The sequence below is a fragment of the Lichenostomus cassidix genome, chromosome 6 (genome assembly GCF_008360975.1).
Source record: "Lichenostomus cassidix isolate B80296 chromosome 6, HeHo_3.0, whole genome shotgun sequence".
Classification (NCBI taxonomy): Eukaryota; Metazoa; Chordata; class Aves; order Passeriformes; family Meliphagidae; genus Lichenostomus; species Lichenostomus cassidix.
This window is the reverse complement of record NC_139487.1, coordinates 30,990,873-31,012,274: the sequence shown is the minus strand read 5'-3', so window position 1 is coordinate 31,012,274 and position 21,402 is coordinate 30,990,873. Positions and strand designations below refer to the sequence as shown.

Sequence of the window (21,402 nt, the reverse complement as noted above, 5' to 3'; positions counted from 1 at the left end):
AGATATTAACTTTTTACAAACTACTTCATTAAGAAATACGGGCACTTCTTCCTTTTCAAATTTCTGCTTACAGAAGAGAGTACAATAGAGGAAGGAATGCGTTTCATGGGACCATTTGAAGTTAATCATGGGCAGGTTTTCTCCCACATTTCTTTGCACGTGACTCTGGATGTATGTGCATACACAGAAAGAGGTATAAAAGTAGCAGTTTGTGAGAACAAGGGCACATTGCTGCTCTACCAGCACAGGGTTGTCATTGCTGGCAGCTTCTTCCCTGCCCATGGAAGCCCCAAGTGTCCTTGCACAAATGCAAGTCTCTACCTGGGAGCTGTGCAGGCTGACTGCGTGAATTTGACTGCTCATTTGAAGGAGTTATATTCAAAAATTCATTTTAAATTAGAAGATGTTGAAGTTAGGGTTCCCATAGCCCAAGTGTTTCCTGTGTGTTGTGCTCATACTTCATTCTTTGCTTTTCTAAATGTGTTCAGTATGCATATATATATATGCTTGTATAAATTTACAAACCAACTGGCAAGACCAAGTTAACTTTCCTGTGAAAATTTGAATGTCAACATTCAGAGGCTAGAGGTGTTACACCAAACTTCTTATAAAGAACAGAAATCTCTGAAATAAGTGAAAATACACTCCTGTAGGCAGCGTATAATCTTGGAGGTTTTTGCTTGTTTGGTAGGTTTTCTTTTAGGATTAGCAAGAACAGAAAGTAGTTGTTACTATGGCTTTCTGAAGAACTGTTTTTAACACAGAAGACATAAGCCTATTTCTGAATGTGATTACAAAAGTGGTGTAGGGCAAAGTGTTGCTGTGGTTCAGACAAATATTTCGTAAAGTGTCACACCAAGAACAAGCCCATGTGGCCACGGGGTACAATGTTAAAACTAGGCTGCAGTTCAGCATACTGAGGACACTGAGGGAAAGAGTACAAAGGTTCAAGCCCTAGGTTGGAGTCAAAAAAGTAGCATTGCAGCTACTTTTTTGGCAGCTTTCCTAGAACATGAAACTTTTACAGGCAGTAATTCACACACTTGTTCAATATAGTAGCCAGATATTTAAAATTATTATACCTAGTAGCTAGAAATCAAGCTCCTGTTTAGTGGTGTAATGCTCTGTACAAAGTATGATGTATATAATGCATCTATACTTGTACATATTTATCTATATACACTAAGTAGACTGCAGCTTTGGAGACCTGGCTGTTTTTCCTCAATGTAATGCACGTTATTGAGTGTGCACAGTGTGCAAAAGGGGAGCAGTGGTGGTTGTATTAATATTGTCACAGTATAGTTTGAAGGGTAAAAGACAACTGGACAAAGCAAAACCAGGAAATGTGCTAAATATGTGTCTGAAGTGCTTTTGTACGGTTCTAGTGGAAATCTGTGGCAGCTAGAGAAGTGAAATGCAGCTCTCTTTCTGCTTTCCTTTGCTCTGCCTTGGCAGTATTGTTGTAGGCTGCTGGTGGGTGGCTGTACTTCGTCCTGTGCAACAAACAAAATCTTCTCTCAATGCCAGTCTTTCTGAAGGTGCTAATTCACATTTGTCTCTGTGATGGATCTATTTGGTCCCATCACCATAATTTTTGACCACCTGAGAGCACAACACTCTTCAGGGCAGGGCTATTATCTGCATTTTACATGTGGGAAATTGAAGCCTAAAGAAGCTGAGGGTCCTGTTAAGGTAACACAGAAAATCTGTGACAGAGCAGAGAGCTGGATCATGGTCTCCTCGATCTTGTCAAATAATTTAACTCCTGGACCTTTCTGCTACTGTCACAAAAAAATGTGAACATTTTTTGGAGAAAAGGGAATTGCATAGAATATAGTAATTCCTGTAAGGTTCTAAGCACCTTTATGTATTAATATGAGTTCTAAAATACTGGATCTGTTGAAGTTAAAATTTATCTTTAGCAGGATTCAGATCTTAGTGAATATACATACTAAGAGTAGAAGCTTATAGAATCAAAATAATTTGATGTTAGCATGGTAACTCATGGAAATTACCACAAACAGAAAGGCATGGGGAACTTTACACAAATGTTGAGTCTCATACACTATATAAAAACAACTCTGTTGCCAACTTAATGCCAAGTCTAGACAAATTTCCCAATTTAATCCCAGTTTGGTAACTTTTACTAGATTGGCTTTTTGGCACAGTTATTCTAAATCTATTTAACAGTTTGTCTGAGAAAGTGGCATATATTTCATCTCAGCATGTGTTTCCAAGCTGTAACGCTGCTTAACTTCACAGGCTAATCTAGGCTACTCTGACTAAAATCTTGTGATTAGTTTGGATTCTCTGCCCCCTGCTCCCCCTCAGCAGTGGGAATCAAAAAGCAATAGATCCAATGTACAGGCTTTTCTCCACTTGTCATGTCCTCTGAAGAGGTACCACTGGGGGGATTTATTTCTTGCAGATGAGTTATATGGGACACCTTACCCAGCACAAGGCATGAATCTCATGCTTACACAAACCTGTGAAGAGCCCAGCAAGTCATTGTCTAGCTAGACAATATTCAAAATACAGTTCCAGGTGATTAGGCAAGGATGAAACAGAAAAGAAAGCAAATGGAGTTGCCGTCTCCAATTCCCAGAGACTTAGCAGCTGGAGTGAGCGTGTGTGCAAACATGGAGAGCTCAGCTTCCCTCTCCAACGTGATGAGCTCTGCAAGCCAGGATCCCTACCATGAAACCTGTCTACTGTCTTGAGAAGACAGACACAAGTGGTTGTTCAACTATTCTTCCCCACAATTTCAGGGAGTTTATGTGTATTAATATCTATTTGTCTTGGTCAGGTTCTGAAGTCTCTTCTCATTTCTAGACAAGCTTCTGTGAGGAGTCTTTGTGGTTTAATTCCCATGCTCAGTCTGAAAATGCCTGCATTAGCTCACCTTTGAGAGATGATGCTTGGTTTTGGGCCAGATTTTTGGAGTGATTGGATTAAGTGTAATTTTTGTGCCCTAGGGAAGAGAGTTCTGGGCGATTCCTGGGCCTTTCTGAGTCTGACTGCTTAGTATGGGAACTGTGAGGTGATGGTTCTGTGTGATTGATGTTGAGGTGTTATTGGTGTTGTGTCCTGTGGGATGAGTTGGGATCTGCATATGGCTTTACAGGCTTTGTTTTTAGTAATCTAAAAGCTTTTGGACAAACCCTGCATCTCTTCTGCTCTGAAATTTCTTATCAAGTATTCTCTAGCAAAAGTAAAGAATACTGTTGGTGTGAGGGCTGTGCATAATTTTCTGAGCAGCTGTATGTTTTTTCTTTGTCCTAAAAATAAGGCTGCTATCTGAGTCTTACATAAGACACAACCAGTCAGTATTGCCGCATGATATTGTTCATAGTAAATGACACAGATATACAAGCACAGTTTGTAGTTCTTATAACCAAAATGTATAAGCCAGGCCCTGGTATTTAACTCTGCTTTCCTTTACTATTGCACAGGTAATTAATTTAGTTTTATTACTGTAAAGGATTTTGAGGTTTAATCACCTCATTTTTCTATTTTATGTTATTTCTATAAAAATGTTGAGGAGATAATATAATTGTTTTCTACGTTTTGCCTGTAAAGGTGAATTTCCTCTGTTTACAGAGGAAATATTTATAGATTTAATTATATTGGTGAAACCTGTGAATGCTCTCAAATACAAGGGTAAAATAATTAATTTCCTTTACACATTCATATTTTTCTGTTTGCCAAAGTCTCCTTCTTTCCTTTTCTCCCCACACATCTCTTTGTTTCTACGTGATGTATTCTACCTGAACATTACTGAGACACATTACTTGTAGGGAAGATAAAAGGTCCAATGGACTACGCTGACAGATTTTAGGAAGTGGAGATAACACTGACTGCTCTCCTGTCATCAAGTGGTGCAGTTACCTGGACACTCACTGAGGCTATGAGACTTGTATGCTTTGTCTCATAGGATTTCAGTCTCCAAGAGGAAACTGCAAGCTTTGTGCCAATAAAACATTCTGGGGGTAGAGATGAGTGGATGGGAATGTTCTTTGTCCTTCTTGTCCTCTTTCACTTTGCAGAAATACTGAAACATCCACTACAGCAAGGGTAAGAACCCAGGTGGTGTTTGTCCTAGTTTCTGTGCAGGAGAGTGATTCTCTTTTTATTTTGCTGTCTCAGTATGTCTCTGTTCCTTTTCTCCATCACAAGCTGGAAGAAAGAATTCTAACAGCTTCCTCAGAGGACCTTAATCATTAAGCTGAAATGCTCTTTGGAATGTCTTTCTAATTGAGGGCCTGTTTTTGGTGCCTGAAAGTCTTAAGTTTTATTCCTTGAGCTGGAGAAGGTGGTAGAAAAGCTCAAGTCACCTGTTACAGAAGCTGTTCTGAAATGTGGAATTTCCAGATTTTTCTCCTGCTGATAAAGAATGCTTAATTACTTGAGCAACCTGGGTCAACACCAACACTGCTTGTTCCCACTGGCAAGGAGTGAAGCCTGTCCTTATGGGAGTTCAGGTTACGAGTTTGTTTGTCTTCAAGCCAAGGAAGACACTCAGTCAAGTCTCCTCTATCCTGGGATTTGTCCTAACGTCTTCCTGTGATTGCATAAAGCCAATCCTCATTTAGTGCACCTTTTGTTTGAAAGAACTGAGCAAATCTGACTGGAGATGTTTGGGTGTAAGTGAATCACGTTTGTTTTCAGCACTCCAAATTGTGATGAAATTTCACCTGGCACTACAGCATACCACCATCTGCAGAAATGACGGGTATGGTGCTTTTTTTCTGATAAAAATGACAGCTTGTTATTGCATGTACTTGATCAAAGTTGCAGCTAGAATCTTAGCAAAGTCATATTTGTATTTCTGTCAGCACCTCATGGTTATCATAGCTGTAGAAGCCCAGAGACTAATCTGTTTCTGTCTCATGCAGCATCAGCAAAATTACCAACTCTGTTCTGATCCTGGATTTCTGTATTGTTAGTGATGAATGATGCACTGGATGAAACAGAAGGAATGCATCTGGATTATCAGATATCATGCTGAGTGCATAATGCTGACACTTGGGAAAATCTCATCTTGTGAGCTAAACATTTTTCATATGGAAGTCAATTTTAGATAATAAATAGAGCACCAGAATACAAATCACTCCTGTTCATTACTGCCCTTTAGGTAGTAATGCAAGACAATACCAGGACTTCAAGGCACAAGCTTGTCATCTGCAGTGTTTGTTTTGGATGATCCCTGCATGCTCTGCAGGTGTTGTAAATGAGAATAAACTCTGGTATTGAAATATGGGGTCCCAGTACAATGCTCTAAATAAATATATGCCAGAGGACACATTTTATGAGAAGGAATTTTTAAAATAAAATGTAGCCAATACAAAGAAACCAGCATTTGAGATTCTTACTGGGTGCTGTACTCCATTATGCAGTGATCTCTCACACCAAGGAGACTTGTATTTGTATTTATGAGAAAGGGAGTAAGCCCCTCCCTACCATTACAATAACTGATTTAATACAGATATGCAGTGTATGGAATCGAAATGTCTCCTTTTTAATTCTGTGTTAACTATAAGAGAAAAATGCAGGACAATGTATGGGTGTGAATCCAGTGCTTCAGCATATTATTCTCATGATGTTGATTGTTCTATATAGTAAAGCAATGGGAATTTTGGAAAATACTGTTCATTCTGTCATCTTTTTAAATAATCACTGCTGTCATTGAGGAGAAAACTCAGACTTGAATATGCTGGAGTAAGATTTTCTCAGATGAGAAGAGTAAAATCAGAAGGAATAAAAGTTGGGGATTGAGAGGGAAGTGAGGGAACTTTTATTGAGCAATTCTAAAATTTATTTTAGTGCATTGGCATTCTAATTACTGTAACAATTAGAGAAGTGCCACCATTGAACTTTTTCAGTGTTTAAGGAATTTCAGAATCAAGATTTAGGTTTGGTCTCCTACAGAATAGCAAATAAGTGTATAAATAACCTTTGCTGTCAGCAGATAACTTTGACGCTAGTGGTGATCATTGCTTCTAAAGGGGTTATCATGCAGTTAACTCCAAAGACTGATTGGTATTTCACAGGAGCTCTCTAAATAATTTGTCTTACTATCATAGCAAGTACAAATTGTAACACTTGTGATTCATCTGCAAAACATACCGCTTGCCAGTTGTTTTACTCAAAGTGCTTTGGCGGTGGGATCTGCCAGAAAGAAAGGTCAACAGCAAAATTAAAAACCCCAGGGATTACACTGCAGTTGTCCACAGAGGGGACTTTGCTCCAGAGACTCGGTGGCTTTTTGTTTCTCTCCACATGTTCTCTGTCAGAAGGGCTAAAGAAAGTTGTGAAAAGTTCTTTGGTTGATGACAGATGAGGGTAAGCCCTTATTTGTTGTGTTAAGCCTGAGATAGTGGGACAGCTATGGAGGACTCCATGGCCAAGGTGAGACACAAACAATCACCTCCATGCAGAACAGCTATCTGTCAGTCCTTAGTGTGTCCTACTGTTTTTCAAGAGTGCTTGAACCTGATTTACAGTGGTTTCAACCTCTAAATACTATTCCATTTTTTATTTCGTCTTTAGTTGCATAGACAGTGCCCAGATCCAGTGAATTTATTGATTGCAGTTAAGAGTGAGCTGATAATTTAGTTCCTTGAACTTTGGAACAGGTTTGTTATTTTGCTAAATTCTAATAATAAAGTTCCCAAAAAGTCCCTGTCAATTCATCTAAGTTTGGAAATCTGGAAAAATAGGTTTAATGCTAAAAAATTGAAATCCCATTTTAGTTCAACCAAAAGAAAAAGCCTCTTCCTAAACAGTTTCATTACTTTACTCTTTGTTTTAAAATACAGAGTGTATGAATGTGTGTATGTGTGCAATGAATTTAGCAACTTGTAAAGCAAAAAAATAAGCCAGTGTCCAGAAGCTTCCATGAACATAAAGAAATTTTACATTCCTACCAGCCTCTGAGATGATCAGAAATGAAAAATGCTGCTCAGTCACAAAGTAAATTTTCTACAGCTGCATCCCTCATGCTTTCTGTTTAAAGCTCCAGTTTGCTATTCCTAAGCAATACTCACCACAAAAGCTCCCCCTGCAAAGTAGTGTAGCAGCTCACCCACACAAACACCTCTTTTTCCATGTCATAATACATGCCTTGTTCATGAGTGAAATAGATTTTAATAACACTCGATTTTCTTACCTGCTGACCAGTTTGTTGATTAGCATCCTCTCTGAAATGCAGTTTTCTTTCCAGGTCCTTTACAAGTGCAGCTTTATTTTCCCGAATTGAATCATCTGTTGCTAGTGGCAGAGGCTTCAGGTTTTTCTTGGTTAATCCCTGGGTTGGGCTAGTAAAAGAAAATTCTGATACTAACATGCAGCAACCAGTATATATATGTACACATATATATAATATATAGTCACCTGTATGATATGATACGATATGTTATGCTGGAACATATTATTTATTTACATACAAGCCAAAGCGAATACAGGATATGGTTTTTTTGGTACTGTCTTAATGGGGCATCCCATTCCCATGCAGTAGAAATTAAAAACATGCAACTTAAAGAGAATAAGGGCTATAAGACTACAACAAGCATCTGAGTTCCATTTATATTTATCCTGCAATAATAATGTCACAGTATATGCTAGAGTAATGTGTGTAGGTGTTACCTTAGATGTACAGTGTTATCAGGCAATAATTTTAAAGTTAATGCAATTTCTCATTGACCTTTATCTCACATCTTCATTGATCATTTACTCTTTCCATGAACTTTTACTTCTTTCACTTCTCTCACCCTTTTATAACTCATAACATGAACAGGTATTTTTTATTTTAATTTTATAAATGTTGTCTGTTTAATTTTAGTGAGGTTTGAAAATAGTTAAATTCTTAAATAAGACCATCAGGAGACTGTCAGGAGACTGTGAGAGTGCCCTGCTGGAGCACAGCAGGACACTACTAGGGAGTGTGCAATATTCCACTAGTTTGCCAGAATAGATGTTGGGATCTTGATAACAGGGTCTCAAGGTAAAGGCATAACTGATGATTGCTCTGCAAGGTATTTTCCTTCTGTTGTGCAGACACAGTGAGCTCTCACTCTGTTTGTAACCAGAATTACTGTAATCAATAATGCCAAAAAGGGAAGCTGAAGCTTCAATAGGTATTTACAGATTATCACAGATACTGTTCAGGTTCCTTCCTGGCCTTTTGTGACCTTGTTAAACTCTCTCCCAAACAGAGGTCAAGATTTGAATCTCAGCACAAGGAGCAAGGAGCTCTAGTTGTGTGGGAATTCAGCTCTGGGCTGAGACCCAGGAAAGCTGAAATGAAGAAAACATATTTAACTAGTCTGCCTGGTAGAATATTGGGATGATGTATGTGGCCATGCCTGGGCAGCAGTGAGCAAAAGGAAAACACTTTGTGGGGCTTAAGTGTCATTAATACAAAGAGAACAGCACTTGAGCACTTGTGCCCCAGCTCTGAAGGAATGGAAGGGGACTGCTGACAGCTGCAGTTGATTTTTGCTTGCTCTTGCAGCATTGTAGAAGCAGACCAAAGGCTTGATCTGGCTGAAGTGAAAACCTTCAGTGCTACCCTTGCAGCTTTATGCTGTGTGCCTGATCAGGATGGCAGGGCTGGGAAGGCCTCCATGCACATGCCACGGGGTGATGGCAATTCTGTGGCTGTGCTGGGCAGCTGGGAGGTCTGTGAGTAGCAGTGCAGTACTGCTTTGAAGGCAGAATTTCTTGGGACACAGAGTGGTGAATGCTATAGACACAGAGACACATTTTTCTGTTGTAATGACTTGCTTGATGTAGTATTAGCAGTATAGTCAGGAGATTGTGATTTCCTGATGGCTATCACTACCTTGAACTGTACCATTCATAAAAGGGGAAACTATTCCTTACTTCGTGCAGGATTTGGAGTTCTATGGGTTAATAGTTGTACCAATCTACTGGTGCTAGCCTTGCTAACACTGAGTTCACATAGTCCACAAAAGAAATACTTGAACTCCACCAGCACAGAGGGGACTCCTAAGGCCACCACCTTGCCAGTACATCATCATCCTTGTTTGCTTGTATGATGGTAGCTGTTTTGTCATAGAAATCATGTTGGCTGTTAATTCAAGTATTTATGTGCAAACCATTAACTCTCCTGAGAGTTTCTGGGGGGCTTCAAATATAGAAATCACTGCAACCAGAAAAATACCTTTACATGAGTTATTTCTTAGATTTACCTGGACTAAAAAAATAACTTACAGTATAAGGTAACTGTAAAACTTTGTTTGTTGCTTACAATAGGTATGAATGTTTTTATACCGTGTGTAGGCAAAGAGTCTTGCAGTGACTTATCCTGCAAGCTGATGAAATCTCTTTTCTCACACTAGTACAGTCTTATGAGTCTCTGAGCCCCCACATTCTTGTATATCTGTTTATATGCTCACATTTCTCTGTCTTGATTTCTGCCTAATTATAGAAGATATTATCCCTTCTTTACTGAATGTAAAGGTTATGAATATATGAATAACTCACTTTTCTATTTTATGAAAGACCTGCATTTCAGTGAATCCCCCAGTGAACCCTTGAACAGAAATACATCCTAGTTTCCTTAGAGTATTTCTTGTCCCTGTTTCTGTGCATGTGGCTTTTGCTACTTACGTGGCTGGTGTACTTCTGGGCAGCCCCATGGCATTGGTGGATGGTGCAGCAGGAAGCGAAGGAAGAACAGCACTAAGGAAAGCTACTGGATTCTGAATCCGTCCAGTTGGGGAGATAGGAGCAGGAGTCACAGTCTGGGGCTGAAACTGTTTTGCACTACCTGTAGAAAGTGTTAATGGAGGCACCACGGATTCTTTAGGGCTTGGTAGAGACTGTTCACTTTTGCTTGTAAACACTCCTGAAGATCTTGATTGGGCAGGTGGAGGATTTCCAATGAAATTTTCCGTGTTATTTGTTCTCTGAGTTGCCTGAGGGATGTTGCTGAATGTGCCTGAGGAGCTGGCTGGTGGGGGGGTTTGTGGTGGCAGGAACTGCTTGGGGCGAGTGTAGCTGAAGACTTGTGGAGCAGAGGCTGAGCTTTGCTTGTACAGGGTTGAAGTGGACTGTTGGTAGAATGAAGTAGCAGAATTCACTACAGTTGTGTTGAATGACAGCTCTCTTAGAGTTGCCTGATGCACCTGCTGTTGTTCAAGCAAGACCTGGTTGTGGAGCTGTTTTAACTGGCTCTGATCACTGCACAGAAAATAAAGATGAACAAAATTGGTTATGAGCCCCAAAGGAGCCAGTTGGCTGCATTTCCATATATGAATACAGAGTGAAAAATTCTGTGTCCTATGATACAGTAAGAGATGGGAAACTGCTACATGACATATTCTCTAACATTGTGAGAAGAGTATAATATTAATTTGCTAGTAAAATAATCTTTTCCTTCATGTCTCCTTCTTTGCCAGAGGCACAAAAGCTTTTTGTCTGCAAATTACTTGACTGAAGATAATTCTTACATTTTTAACATGTGAAATGTAAATCTTACTTGAGGATATGTAAGGGAGAGCGTTTTCAAAGTCACCTTAGTACCTCTCTGCTTGTGTAACTCAGATTTAGTGTATCATAATTTAAATGAGTGTTTGTGAGCCAGATTGCATTATTTACCTCCTTCTGAAATGGGTTCTGAAACCAGCACTTTGACTGATAAAGCTTTGTAATAATCCACCATAGGAGATATTACTAACATAGTTTTGGTGGTGTTGACATTCAGTGAGAGGCAGGAGTGGATAATTCAGAGAGGACTTGCATTCCATACAGTTGTTATTTTTCTAGATGTTATCTCCTAGATAGGTCTTCAGGGCTTTTTTACTTTGCAATTAAGGAAAATAATTTTGCCTTTTCAAGTGGTTTATTTAGTTATTATGTATATGGAAATACACCACATTAAAAACAGGAGAGCTTTTTCCCTTCCAAAACCAGAAAAGACATGGTGGATATGGGAAATGATCATGTAATAAACTATGGAGTATTCAATAACTACTGATAAAAAGTAGAAAATGTAGATGTAGAGACCAACCACAACTGCTCCTGACAGACCAAATACATGCTCAACATAATTTGGTTTTAGTTAAAAGAATTAGTTTCTATAATGTACTAAACAAAAATTACATTAAAGGCAGATAAAGATAGCAATTTCAAGCTTTCATAAAGTAGAATGATAGTTAGTAGCTGTGTGGGCTTGATTTTGTGCCCTTCATTTATCATTGCATAATAAAGCAATCCTTTGTAACAGGGCTTTTTTGGGAGGGGTTTTGAGAGAAGGTCTACTGTATGCAAGCACTTAAATACTGCTTCTGCTCCCCCCTTAAACTCACTATAGCTCAGAAAGTTTGTAGGGCTGTGAATGTGGGCTTCATAAATTAAAAAAAACCCTGACTCCAAGTTCTTCCTCTGCTACAAGGTAAGTTCTATGTTCTCTTTGTAATGTTTATGCTATGAAATTACATCCCTGCTTAAGAGTACTGGTGAATTACTTTATAAAGTCCTTCCTGAGGCCTTAGGTGAAGCTTCTGCCTATTTAAGAAATGAAATTAAGATGTCTGTGTGCTTTTTGTTAAACTATGTGTGGGAGGTTGAAAATATGCTGAAAATACTTTTCTCTAATAAACTGCAGTGTGAATTCAATAAATTATCCTCTAAGAAAACTACACTACTTCTTCAAATTTCCTCTTGAGCTCCCAGTGCACTAATCATGCAGATGCTTTTTAGTTCAAGTGGTTTCACATTATCAAGCATTTCCAAGTATTTTATCTGTTTTAGGAGGAGATGACGTTTGTGGGACATAAAAAGTCATGAGGCATGGCCTTTGGGATGACAGTTGCTTGCTGGTTGCCAGTCTGTACTGCATGTAAGACTGAATATGTCTGATTTGGGCAAAATTGTGTACTCAGAATTGAGTGAGATAGGTTTGAAGAGCTTGGTTTTATTTTGCCTGCGTATGGTCAGTGTTCCTCACCTTTTGATTGCAGCAGAAAACATTGTAGAAATAATAACATTGCAAAGGGAAACATTTTCATTTTAAAACTGAAGATGACTTTTCCTGAGAGGGGTATACAGAAAAGAAAATCTAGCTCTGTAGAATATGTTTTCTAAGATTATGGTTAATTAGGCCAATGCTGTGTGATACCTACCAAGTTTTTATTGTGTATTTGAGCTTTTGCTCTAGTGCAATAGTGTCATGGTCAAGAAATACTAAATAATACTAGTGATGCTCCTGAGAATTAGAATTCTGTTTACTTACAGCTTTGGTTTAGCCAGTACTGGGGGAGGTTCCTTGGATGGTGATGTTGGCTCTGGTATTTTCATTGGCTGTCCATTTATCTTCTCTGGGAAATGGTTGGGTCTGATTTGGTTTGTAGCACCAGGTCCGTCCTCTGAGGATGATTCACTTCCTTTTTCATCTTCAGGCAGCTTGAAGTGTACACGGAGCCCCACCTTGGAACTTGACCTGGGTTCGTTGTGGTTCACAAGAACACCTTCAAGCTTAGGTTTGGGTGTTTGATTTGCTCCATGGCTGGAAGGAGTCTGGGGGGGAGGTTGGTGTTCAGTGGCAACAAAGTCGATGGAGCTCGTCGTGTGAAGGGCAGCAGAGTTACTGCTGTCTTCAGGTGCTGAAAGAGGAAAGGTCAGAACTTTGATGATATGGAAATGCCATGAATCATAACGAAATGAAATCACAAAAGTTGCAGTTGAAAAAACTCACTCTGATGTCCTTCCAGCTGTTGGACTGAGTTGTTTGACCTTGTTTGTTTAAGAACAAATTCCCTTAAAAAAGGAATATTGTAAAGGTAGTGGGAAAAGAGACACTGTTCCAGTTTGTAAAATCAATTAGTGGTCTTCAGCCATGTCCCCAGTGAATTCCACTAGCATCTTTGAAATACAAACTTTTTTTTTCCAGAGAGTTCTCACACTTTCTAGTTATGAAGAACATTGCCAGAACTTGAGCTGCATTGGAGTCAACAGTACACAACATAAATCACAGCCTGCTCTGCTTGTATTTACTAGGGAGAAAAGGACTCAAAGTAACTCTTACCTTTGACAATCAGACGAGCTATACTGGATACTGTGCCGTATTTATTGCTTGCAGTACAGGTGAAACTGCCGGAATCTTCTGAAAATACTTCAGCAATAACCAGAGTACAAATCTCCTCTGCAAAGCATCAGAGCATGATTATTACTGAAAGTGAACATGCAGTGAACAAACACACAAAACCCTGACCATCTTTGGGGAAATTTCCTTAAGGTCTTCCACCTTGCTCAGTTAGTTTTTAGTTCCATCAGTATTATCAATTTTGGCAGCCTTTGTGTGCAGCAGCTGTTATCAGCATTGTCTGCAGCAACTGGTACCCTCTGTGCTCCAGCATGCCCAATGAAAGTAAAGAACAGGTGTCAGCAGTGTGTGGAAAACATTAGAAAATGTTTTCCTAACACATGAAGTGCAGACTTAAAAGAACTTAAAATTTAATTTGGAAAAATATAGTGTACTTCACACTCTCAGCTCACTAAAATACAGGTATTTTTATCTCCACAGATTGAAAGATTAATTTTAATTGACAGGGAACAGTTCAAGTGGAGTCACTCTGTAAGGGGGAGAAATACAAAACATATAGGCTGTGGTTTTCAAAAATACCAGTGCAGATTTGCAGATAGAGGGGATTGTGCTTATTGTATTTATAGAAAATTGCCTTTTCACTTCTTTGTGAAGATGCTTATTGGGCACCAAAAATATGCCAGCAAAACTGTACTAGCAAAAATTATATTCCATCTAGAAAAGTCAGTCTGGGACTGTGACATTCCTATCTGACCAGTAGCTGACATGTCTGGGCAGCAGTAGCAGCTAATAAATACCTATTGTGATGGGATTTTAAATCTTTTTGTTTGGCTGTGTAGCTGGGAGGGAGAGGGACAGTAACATGTAAAGTGGATTGAAAGGGGGGCTGATAAAATTTCTTTACCTATTTTTTTAAGTAACTATTTTTCTACCATTTTGCAATATACTTTCCTAAAAACTAAAACCTTTCCTAAAACCTGGATAAATATTTTATGAGTACTTTTGTGGAAGGCCATGATTGTTTCATGTCATCACTAAGGAAAATCTAATAGCAACAAAGAGATTGTTTGCTATCAACTATAGGAGAATAATAGTTTATTATAGTAGTATGATAACAGAACTAGTTTAAGTCATTACAGTATCTCGTGTATCGTGCTGGGATTTGCCAACTACTGCATGCATGGAAATCCAGATTCCTTCTGAATGAGCAGCAGGTGATGAGGCTGTAACAACTGCACCCAACTGATTATCCCCTAAAAACTGCTTCACATTACTCAGCAGTGATGCCACTGGACAGTAACAGAACAGTGTCGGTGGCTTCTGGTAGAAGCTCCAGTTTTTTCTTCCTAAATCTCAGATAGAGGCAGTTTCTTTCAAGACACTTTTCTGGGTAAAAAAGTTTCAAGTAGGGCACGGAGAATAGTGATAGAAGTTTATATTCCATAAGAATTAATACTTCTTTGGTGATTCTCCATCTTAAGAGGGGCAGCTTCATATTTTTAATGGTGAGAAGCGTAATGAGGCAAGTGAATCTCTCATGGAGAAATAATCAAACCTGTAAGACTCCTCTGCACCAACCATGTGAAGTAGCCTACATTCTGCCCTGATCCTTGAAATCAGAAGATCCAGCCACATTTATAGGATTTGCTGATATCAGGGGTGAACACCTGATGTGGTACTCTCACATTACACTGGTAGGGAGCACAGGGAATGGCTGACATGGCTAAACATCTGATGCAACGTTCCCTAACTGGTAAACTAGATAAAAATAGCTCAGGTCTACATCGTCTCATATACTTCAGGACCTCAGATGTACAGGGGACCCTCATACATTGATTTCATTAATCTTTAGCTCATTTAGATCCCAAGTTAAAACTGGGTCAAAGCAGAATGGAAATATTTTCCTCAAAAGAGACAGAATTAATTCAAATTACATGTTTGTGGAACAGCCTACAGTGAAATGTATATCACTAGTAGCTGCAGAACATGGGAAAAAGAAGAAATAATGTTAATTAAATGATGAAGTTCCAATAATTAGTATTTTGAGATGTTAAATCACCACATTTATGTAATGAAAAATTATGAGCCTTTTGATGATCCTCACCTGGTTCAGCCATAGACCGTGGTTCTAAAGGGGAGAAGAGCAGAATTATTAGATTGAATATAGTTACTTTTGCCACTATTTTTTTTTCTTAAGCACTATGTATAAAACTTGACCTTCTTAATATGATGGAATACTCTTTTTGATCCAATATTCTCTTTAAGGGGTTGTGAAGACAGGCAGGCCTTATACTCAAAGGTATGTCAAAGCCACTGAACAGTATGAACAGTTATGAGCACTGCTGGGAACTTATGAATAGGGAATAAATTCTGCAAAAAGTTTTGGGGTTTTGTTTTCAGTATTAGCTCTATTTTATTGTGTCCTGAAGACAATTTATGAAACTATGACCCACATGAAATCTAGTTATGATTGTTTCAATTGGGTTTGGTTTAGTTTAGTGTGATAGTTAATGAATTCTGTTGAATTTTCACAATTTTAGCCTTTCAGTGACTTAAGAAATGTTTAGACTGCATTTGAAAATTAAAATTACCATTGTAATAAGAAGTTCACAGTGTTGCTATGTTAGCAATTTTTCGCTTGCCTATATTTTATTAGACATGATATTTTCACACAAGAAACATACTTTTCTGTAATATCCTAAAATCTGGAGAGTCTTCTATCAGTGTTCCTTCTCTATACCATTCAACCTTTGGGGAAGGAGCTCCTTTCACCCGACATTCAAAAACAACAAGCTGCCCCTCAGAAGCTGAAATATCCTGTAACATCTAATAGAGAAAATGAATAGACAGTCAGTAAATGCCTTAATGCTCTGGAAGTAATACTGATTTCAGTAAGATTTAATAAAGCCACTGAAACCCTTGAATGGCTTAGGAGAAGCGTTAGTCCTTTTTTTTTTTTTTTTTTTTGAGAACTAATTTTTAATTATCTCTCTGTACAGTTATTTTACCTCTACTTTTCAAATATGTCATAGAACAAATTACCTTTGTAAATACAGGAGCAGCAATTATAGGTCTTCCATCCAATCCTTGCAAATAGTTAGTGGGGCTTTGAGCCTGTAGATTGCAAAACATCAGAAGATGATATTTAGGTGTGCAAACGTTATTTTTCCATTTACAGGAGAAACTTTGGAATGACATAAAAGACATTTCGGTGGGTAAAGTCTGAAGCAAATTATTTAATGCAATAAATAGAAATTCTATTGTGGACAACTGCTGCTGATCTTCCTGGATGGGATAACAGCCAAAATGCTGTTACTACTTTATTGCCTTACTCAGTTAATCATTACAAGAAAAGCAGTGAATTGTAACATCTTTTCTTAATACTTCAATAAGGCAAATATATGTTGTCTGCTTGGTTATAGTCTTCTTTTAAAAATTCTTACAGAATATTTATTTATGTTAGTAAGGAAATGTTAGGTCAAGTCACATGTGTGACTGCTATTATAATTCTTCTCCTTTTCCAAAACCAAACCATTTACACAGGTTAGATATCAAGCTGTTGATCCTACTCAGGGAAAACAGAATGGAATTGTTCTTCTCCTGGAAAACTTTATTATATAGATTGACTATTTAAGGTAGTTTTTTATTTTAGTGTAATAAGAGTTGCCCCAGAGCAGCAGAATTAACAATTCAGTATCTTGAGAGATAGCCAAATTACACAGATGGTGCCTATAAGCCAACAAGATTTAAAAGTAGTGATTTTTGAGATAACTATTACCCTTGACTTAAGCATCTTCTCTCAAAATGGCAAAGTGTTGCAGAGGCTTAGTTCTATTCTCATTGCAATCAAAAGTAAATGTGCATTACTTCACCTGTTCAGTATCTGTTTATTGGTTACCACCTAATTCTGGGCTGTAAACTTGAAAAGGCACTGTAAAGTGAGAAACTCGTGAACTTTTCCGTTTTAAGTAAGCATAGCTCCTCTTTCCTATCAGGAAAGAATTCACAGCTGTGAATATGCTGACAGTTTGCAACAAAAAGGACTCCAAATGCATGCTAATGTTAATTAGAAACTCTTGGATATGGATAGTAAAATGCTATGTGGCAAACAAGCTTATCTACATATAAAGTAAACATAGTAGTGAAACGATTCAGCTTAAAATAAGTTCCATTGAAAGGAAAGATTTAAATTGAGTTCTGTAGGAGGGAGAGGAAAACATGCTCAGCTGGAAAGTGGATGGGCCAGGCTTGTGATGTGGAGAGAGGCAGGGAAGGTGACCTGCCCATCCAGGTGTCCTTCCCGTCTCTGAGCTGCTGGAATGCACATGAATTCCCAGTGTTGGCTGAGCCAGCTGCTCCCCCTGCTCCAGCCAGGGGATGAGGGTGCCCTTTCCTTGGCCAGGTGCTCCAGGTCACCTCGGAGGCAGGGCCTCTCCTCTATGTACTGTATGGCTGCCAGGCTCAAAGCTGAAGTTCAACAGCAAAGCAAACACTAGAAAATTTGGGGTTCTCAGTCACAAACTGTAGAAAAAACTCTTACTTAAGTACTTGCTTTTAGTCCTTGAAATTCACCATACTGTCCCCCCTACCTGGTTAACAGGTGTTGACACAGTCTGGACAGGTACAGACACTGGCTGAACCACAGCTGATGGTGCCTTGGAGGTTTCTTGATGCTTGGTTGCAGTTCTGACACCAGGAGATGCTGCATTCACAGAGGTGTTGGCTGGCTTTGGTTTGCTGCGAAATAGTAACCAAGAACAAATTCTCTGACTTGAAGCTAGCTGTGTGTATGTGTTCCTAAATTATGTCTGTCTCAGTTACATGTCAACCCCGGCCTCACTTTGGGGATTGAATTGCTCTTGATCTAAGCTGATACATACTGCTAGGTAAAACTGCATTTTGTGAGAGTCAGCCTGCATATCTGGCCATTCTAATATCTCATGCTTAGTTCAGCCATACCAAATGCAATAAGTGGCCTGGATTAACCCAGTTGTGGCTGTTACCAGCTCAGAGTAGCATGAGAAAGCAATGCTAGTTTCACAGAGGACACTGCTAGTTTCTATTTTGTGAAGACTTGAACCTGTAAGGTAATGAAAATACCATGGTTTGCTTGGATACAGATTCGATAATTAATTGCTGAAAAATGAAAGAGACACGTTTTCTGACCAACGTATCATCAGTTTTCCCAGTGTACAGTTTGGCACCTCTTCACTTCTAGGTTTTTTATATATGGAAGTAGAAGAGTTGACCCTTTTTAGTTTTATTGCTAGTTGAAGTAATGCAGATGGTGAAGAGATTGTTTTTTTTAAATTCAGTTTGAGGTCCACATGTGCCCCCAGGAAAGCCAGCCTTCAAAACAAGGGAAACCTTACTCAGAGTGAAGATAAAACTCTTGTGATCATTGATTTCTGTTTTGAACTTCTTTTAGCACCTGTTCTCATATTAATTCCCTTTAGTTACAGGTGTTCAGATTTGTGTGACGACAGCTGGAAGCTAAGAAAAAACGAAGGCACTCTTACTATACCCAAACCTGGTCTTCCATAATGTGATAATTTCAGGACATCCTACTATGATGTCAGAGCAACATTCTGAGGAAAAAATTACCTCACGGCTTAATGAGGTAAGTGATTTAGAGATGCCATCGAAGTGATCAGGATCATGGTCAACTCTACACTGACACCTAATGAGATGAATGTAAAAAAAAAAAAAAAGCCTGTGATATTTGGACAAGTCTGAGCTGTGGGAAACTTCACAATACCTCCCAAAACGATTAGCAGTACATCCCAGGTTTGAGACCTTCTTGATCTTAAGTTTTATAAAACCCCTAGCATTTGTCAAAGTCCATAAACAGATTCAATCAGGAGTACTTTATGACTTTGAAGTTTAAATCACATACAACAGGATTTGCTGTCAGCCTGAGGTCTTCAGTCAAACACACTGCAAATGTCTTCTCTTTTCATTGTAAAAGCTGACATTTGTAGTAAGTACAATTCTCCTTAGTGATGGAAAAAACCAACAGGGTACATAAGTCTGATTAAGGCTTCTTTTATCAAGCACTGGTTGCTTTTGATGTTGAATCTGTACATACAAAGGAGTTAAAAATAAAAGACTGATTATTTTAGTTTTCAATCAGTCTGACTCCCTTTCTAGTTAATAGAAGGACTTTGATTCTGAAAGAATTTTAACAGCATTGGATCAGGTTCTAAGTCAACAGGGGATAGATTTCATTTAGGAAAAATAAATAGATTAATAAATAAGTAAATGAATATTTCCCAGATTTTTGATTACATCTAACATGTTTTCTTTTTATAATTAAGTAGTTTGTTATACCATCATTTCAGTTCACTGTAGTGCATGTCTATTAATTTCTTTATCTTAAATATAAATAATCAATCTATACCTATACTCTGCCAAAAACCTTGTGTATTTTCATGTGAGAAATTGTACTACATTCTTTGTCCAAGTCAGACACTCAAATCAGCATTTAAGTTGGATCTAGTCAAATAGCTTTTGTTTTAGTAAATTAATTTTAGAATTTCATTCTTCATGGTAACATCTTTCTTCTTATATTAATATTTAATATTAAACTTTCAATTCTTAATCTAAAGTTGAGGACACACAGGCAAACAAATGTGTGTTTGTTCCATACTGTTTGTAAAGCAAACAAACAAGCACACAAATAAAATTCGACCCAACCAATCCAAACAAATCCAAAACAGAATGATAACGTGTTGAAAGCTGCAGGCTGAAATGTCTGCACTTGTGGGGTTTTTAACTGTAAGAAATATGGAAGATGTAACTGATTTTACACTTACTGATCCATTTCGTCTTTGATGAGTTCACCTTCAGAGTCAGAAGAAGAGATGCCTATGAAAAAGCAATTAAAAAATAATTTAGCAGAGGGGTTTTTGGAGTTTATCTATGAATTATACAAACCTTTATTCAGATATCCTCTAGACCACTCTATGGATATGTGTTATAAGGCTGTGCCAAGACAGAAGATCCCATTGCAGGGGAAATAAACTAGCATTGCATAATGTGCAAGATGCAGAACTGCTGTTGATATAAGGCAGATTTGGGAGGAGGTGCAATTAAAGTAAGGAAAACAGCATCCAAGAGTGAATGAATACCTGGGTGTTCCTTGGGTTCTGTTTCAAATGCCACTATGATTTAGCCCATATTTGTTATTGTGAATCAAGTAAGAGCCTTCATTTCTCAGACACCTGATACTATCAGTTTAAAAGAAAGAAGAGAGAGACCTGGAATCACAGTTATTATTCTCCAGCTAGTCCCTTGTAGCACAGTATGGAGAAGTTACTAGTGCAGTTTACTAACAGCTGTCAGTTACTGAGACTTTTTACACTTCTGATTCAGCCTTCACTGTGCTTGGAATTTGCATTTTCTCTGCAGTTCCTGTCAGTGAGCATCTCCCTCAGCTGTGGCTCCCATCCAGCATCCACTGAGTTGGGTAAAAGCAGACCTTGGCCCCTATCTAGAGAACTTGGAAATCCCTGCCAAGCACAGACATCTCCCATTAATGTCAGGGGCAGTGCAGATACTAAAAAAGGATTCGTCCTTTCACTGTCAGATTAGAGACGTGAAAGAAGAATAACAGCAGAACAAAATCCGTCTTTAGGGTAGTGCTTTAATTTATGAATGGTCTCACTGTGGTCAGTGATAGTGCTCACAGAATGTTTCTCTGACAGAAATGGAAAAAAAACCCCTATGTGTTTATTTTAACTTTCTAGTCCTGCTAGCACAATAATGGAGTCAGTCTAAAATTTTACCCAAGAAAGCATTAAAAAGAAGTAAAATAAATATACCACTCTTAGGCCTGTTAGGTGTAGTAAAAAGCATAAGGAAAAAGAAAAGACACCTAAATCTGCAGATACATCTTCTGTTTGGTGTACAGCATCTACTGGGCAAGTAGGATATCAAACTGATGGTGTATTTATTTCGGTTACGAGGTCCCAATAAAGGGTTAAGGTGAAACTGTCCTACATTCAGTTTGTAATAATGACTGTAGGGAAAAGGGATTAATAAGAATTAGACACGAAGTTTAGGCTCTTGTACTTCTGTAGAATTCCACAGACAAAAAAATACAAGGTGGTTTCAGAATCTGAATATTTTTAGACTTCGATCTTGCAGTGAGATATATAAAATCTCTGGGAATTAACACAGTAAAATTACATGTAAGGGCTAGTCCCTTGTCTGAAGAGTGTTTTACAGGAAAATAATAAAGGTATTAGTAATGATGAAAAGTGTTGACTCCTGCTGTGTATTTTTTGTGACGAAACTATCGCAGTTAGCAAACAAGATACATAATTGTTTTT

At 38.3% G+C, this 21,402-nt stretch overlaps 1 protein-coding gene across 3 annotated transcripts in view; it reads right to left on the bottom strand.

Moving 5' to 3' along the window:
• MYPN (myopalladin) overlaps positions 1–21,402 on the bottom strand; it is a 74,560-nt gene that overhangs the window by 16,764 nt on the left and 36,394 nt on the right. For all 3 annotated transcript variants that reach the window (XM_085064268.1, XM_085064267.1, XM_085064269.1), the window contains exons 4-12: positions 19,885–19,936; positions 17,659–17,806; positions 16,112–16,183; positions 15,754–15,895; positions 15,174–15,197; positions 13,052–13,168; positions 12,260–12,629; positions 9,634–10,206; positions 7,169–7,316 (exon numbers count right to left, since the gene is read on the bottom strand). In XM_085064268.1, coding sequence (XP_084920394.1) covers positions 7,169–7,316; positions 9,634–10,206; positions 12,260–12,629; positions 13,052–13,168; positions 15,174–15,197; positions 15,754–15,895; positions 16,112–16,183; positions 17,659–17,806; positions 19,885–19,936 — 1,646 coding nt within the window. The remainder of the gene's footprint in view (positions 1–7,168; positions 7,317–9,633; positions 10,207–12,259; positions 12,630–13,051; positions 13,169–15,173; positions 15,198–15,753; positions 15,896–16,111; positions 16,184–17,658; positions 17,807–19,884; positions 19,937–21,402) is intronic.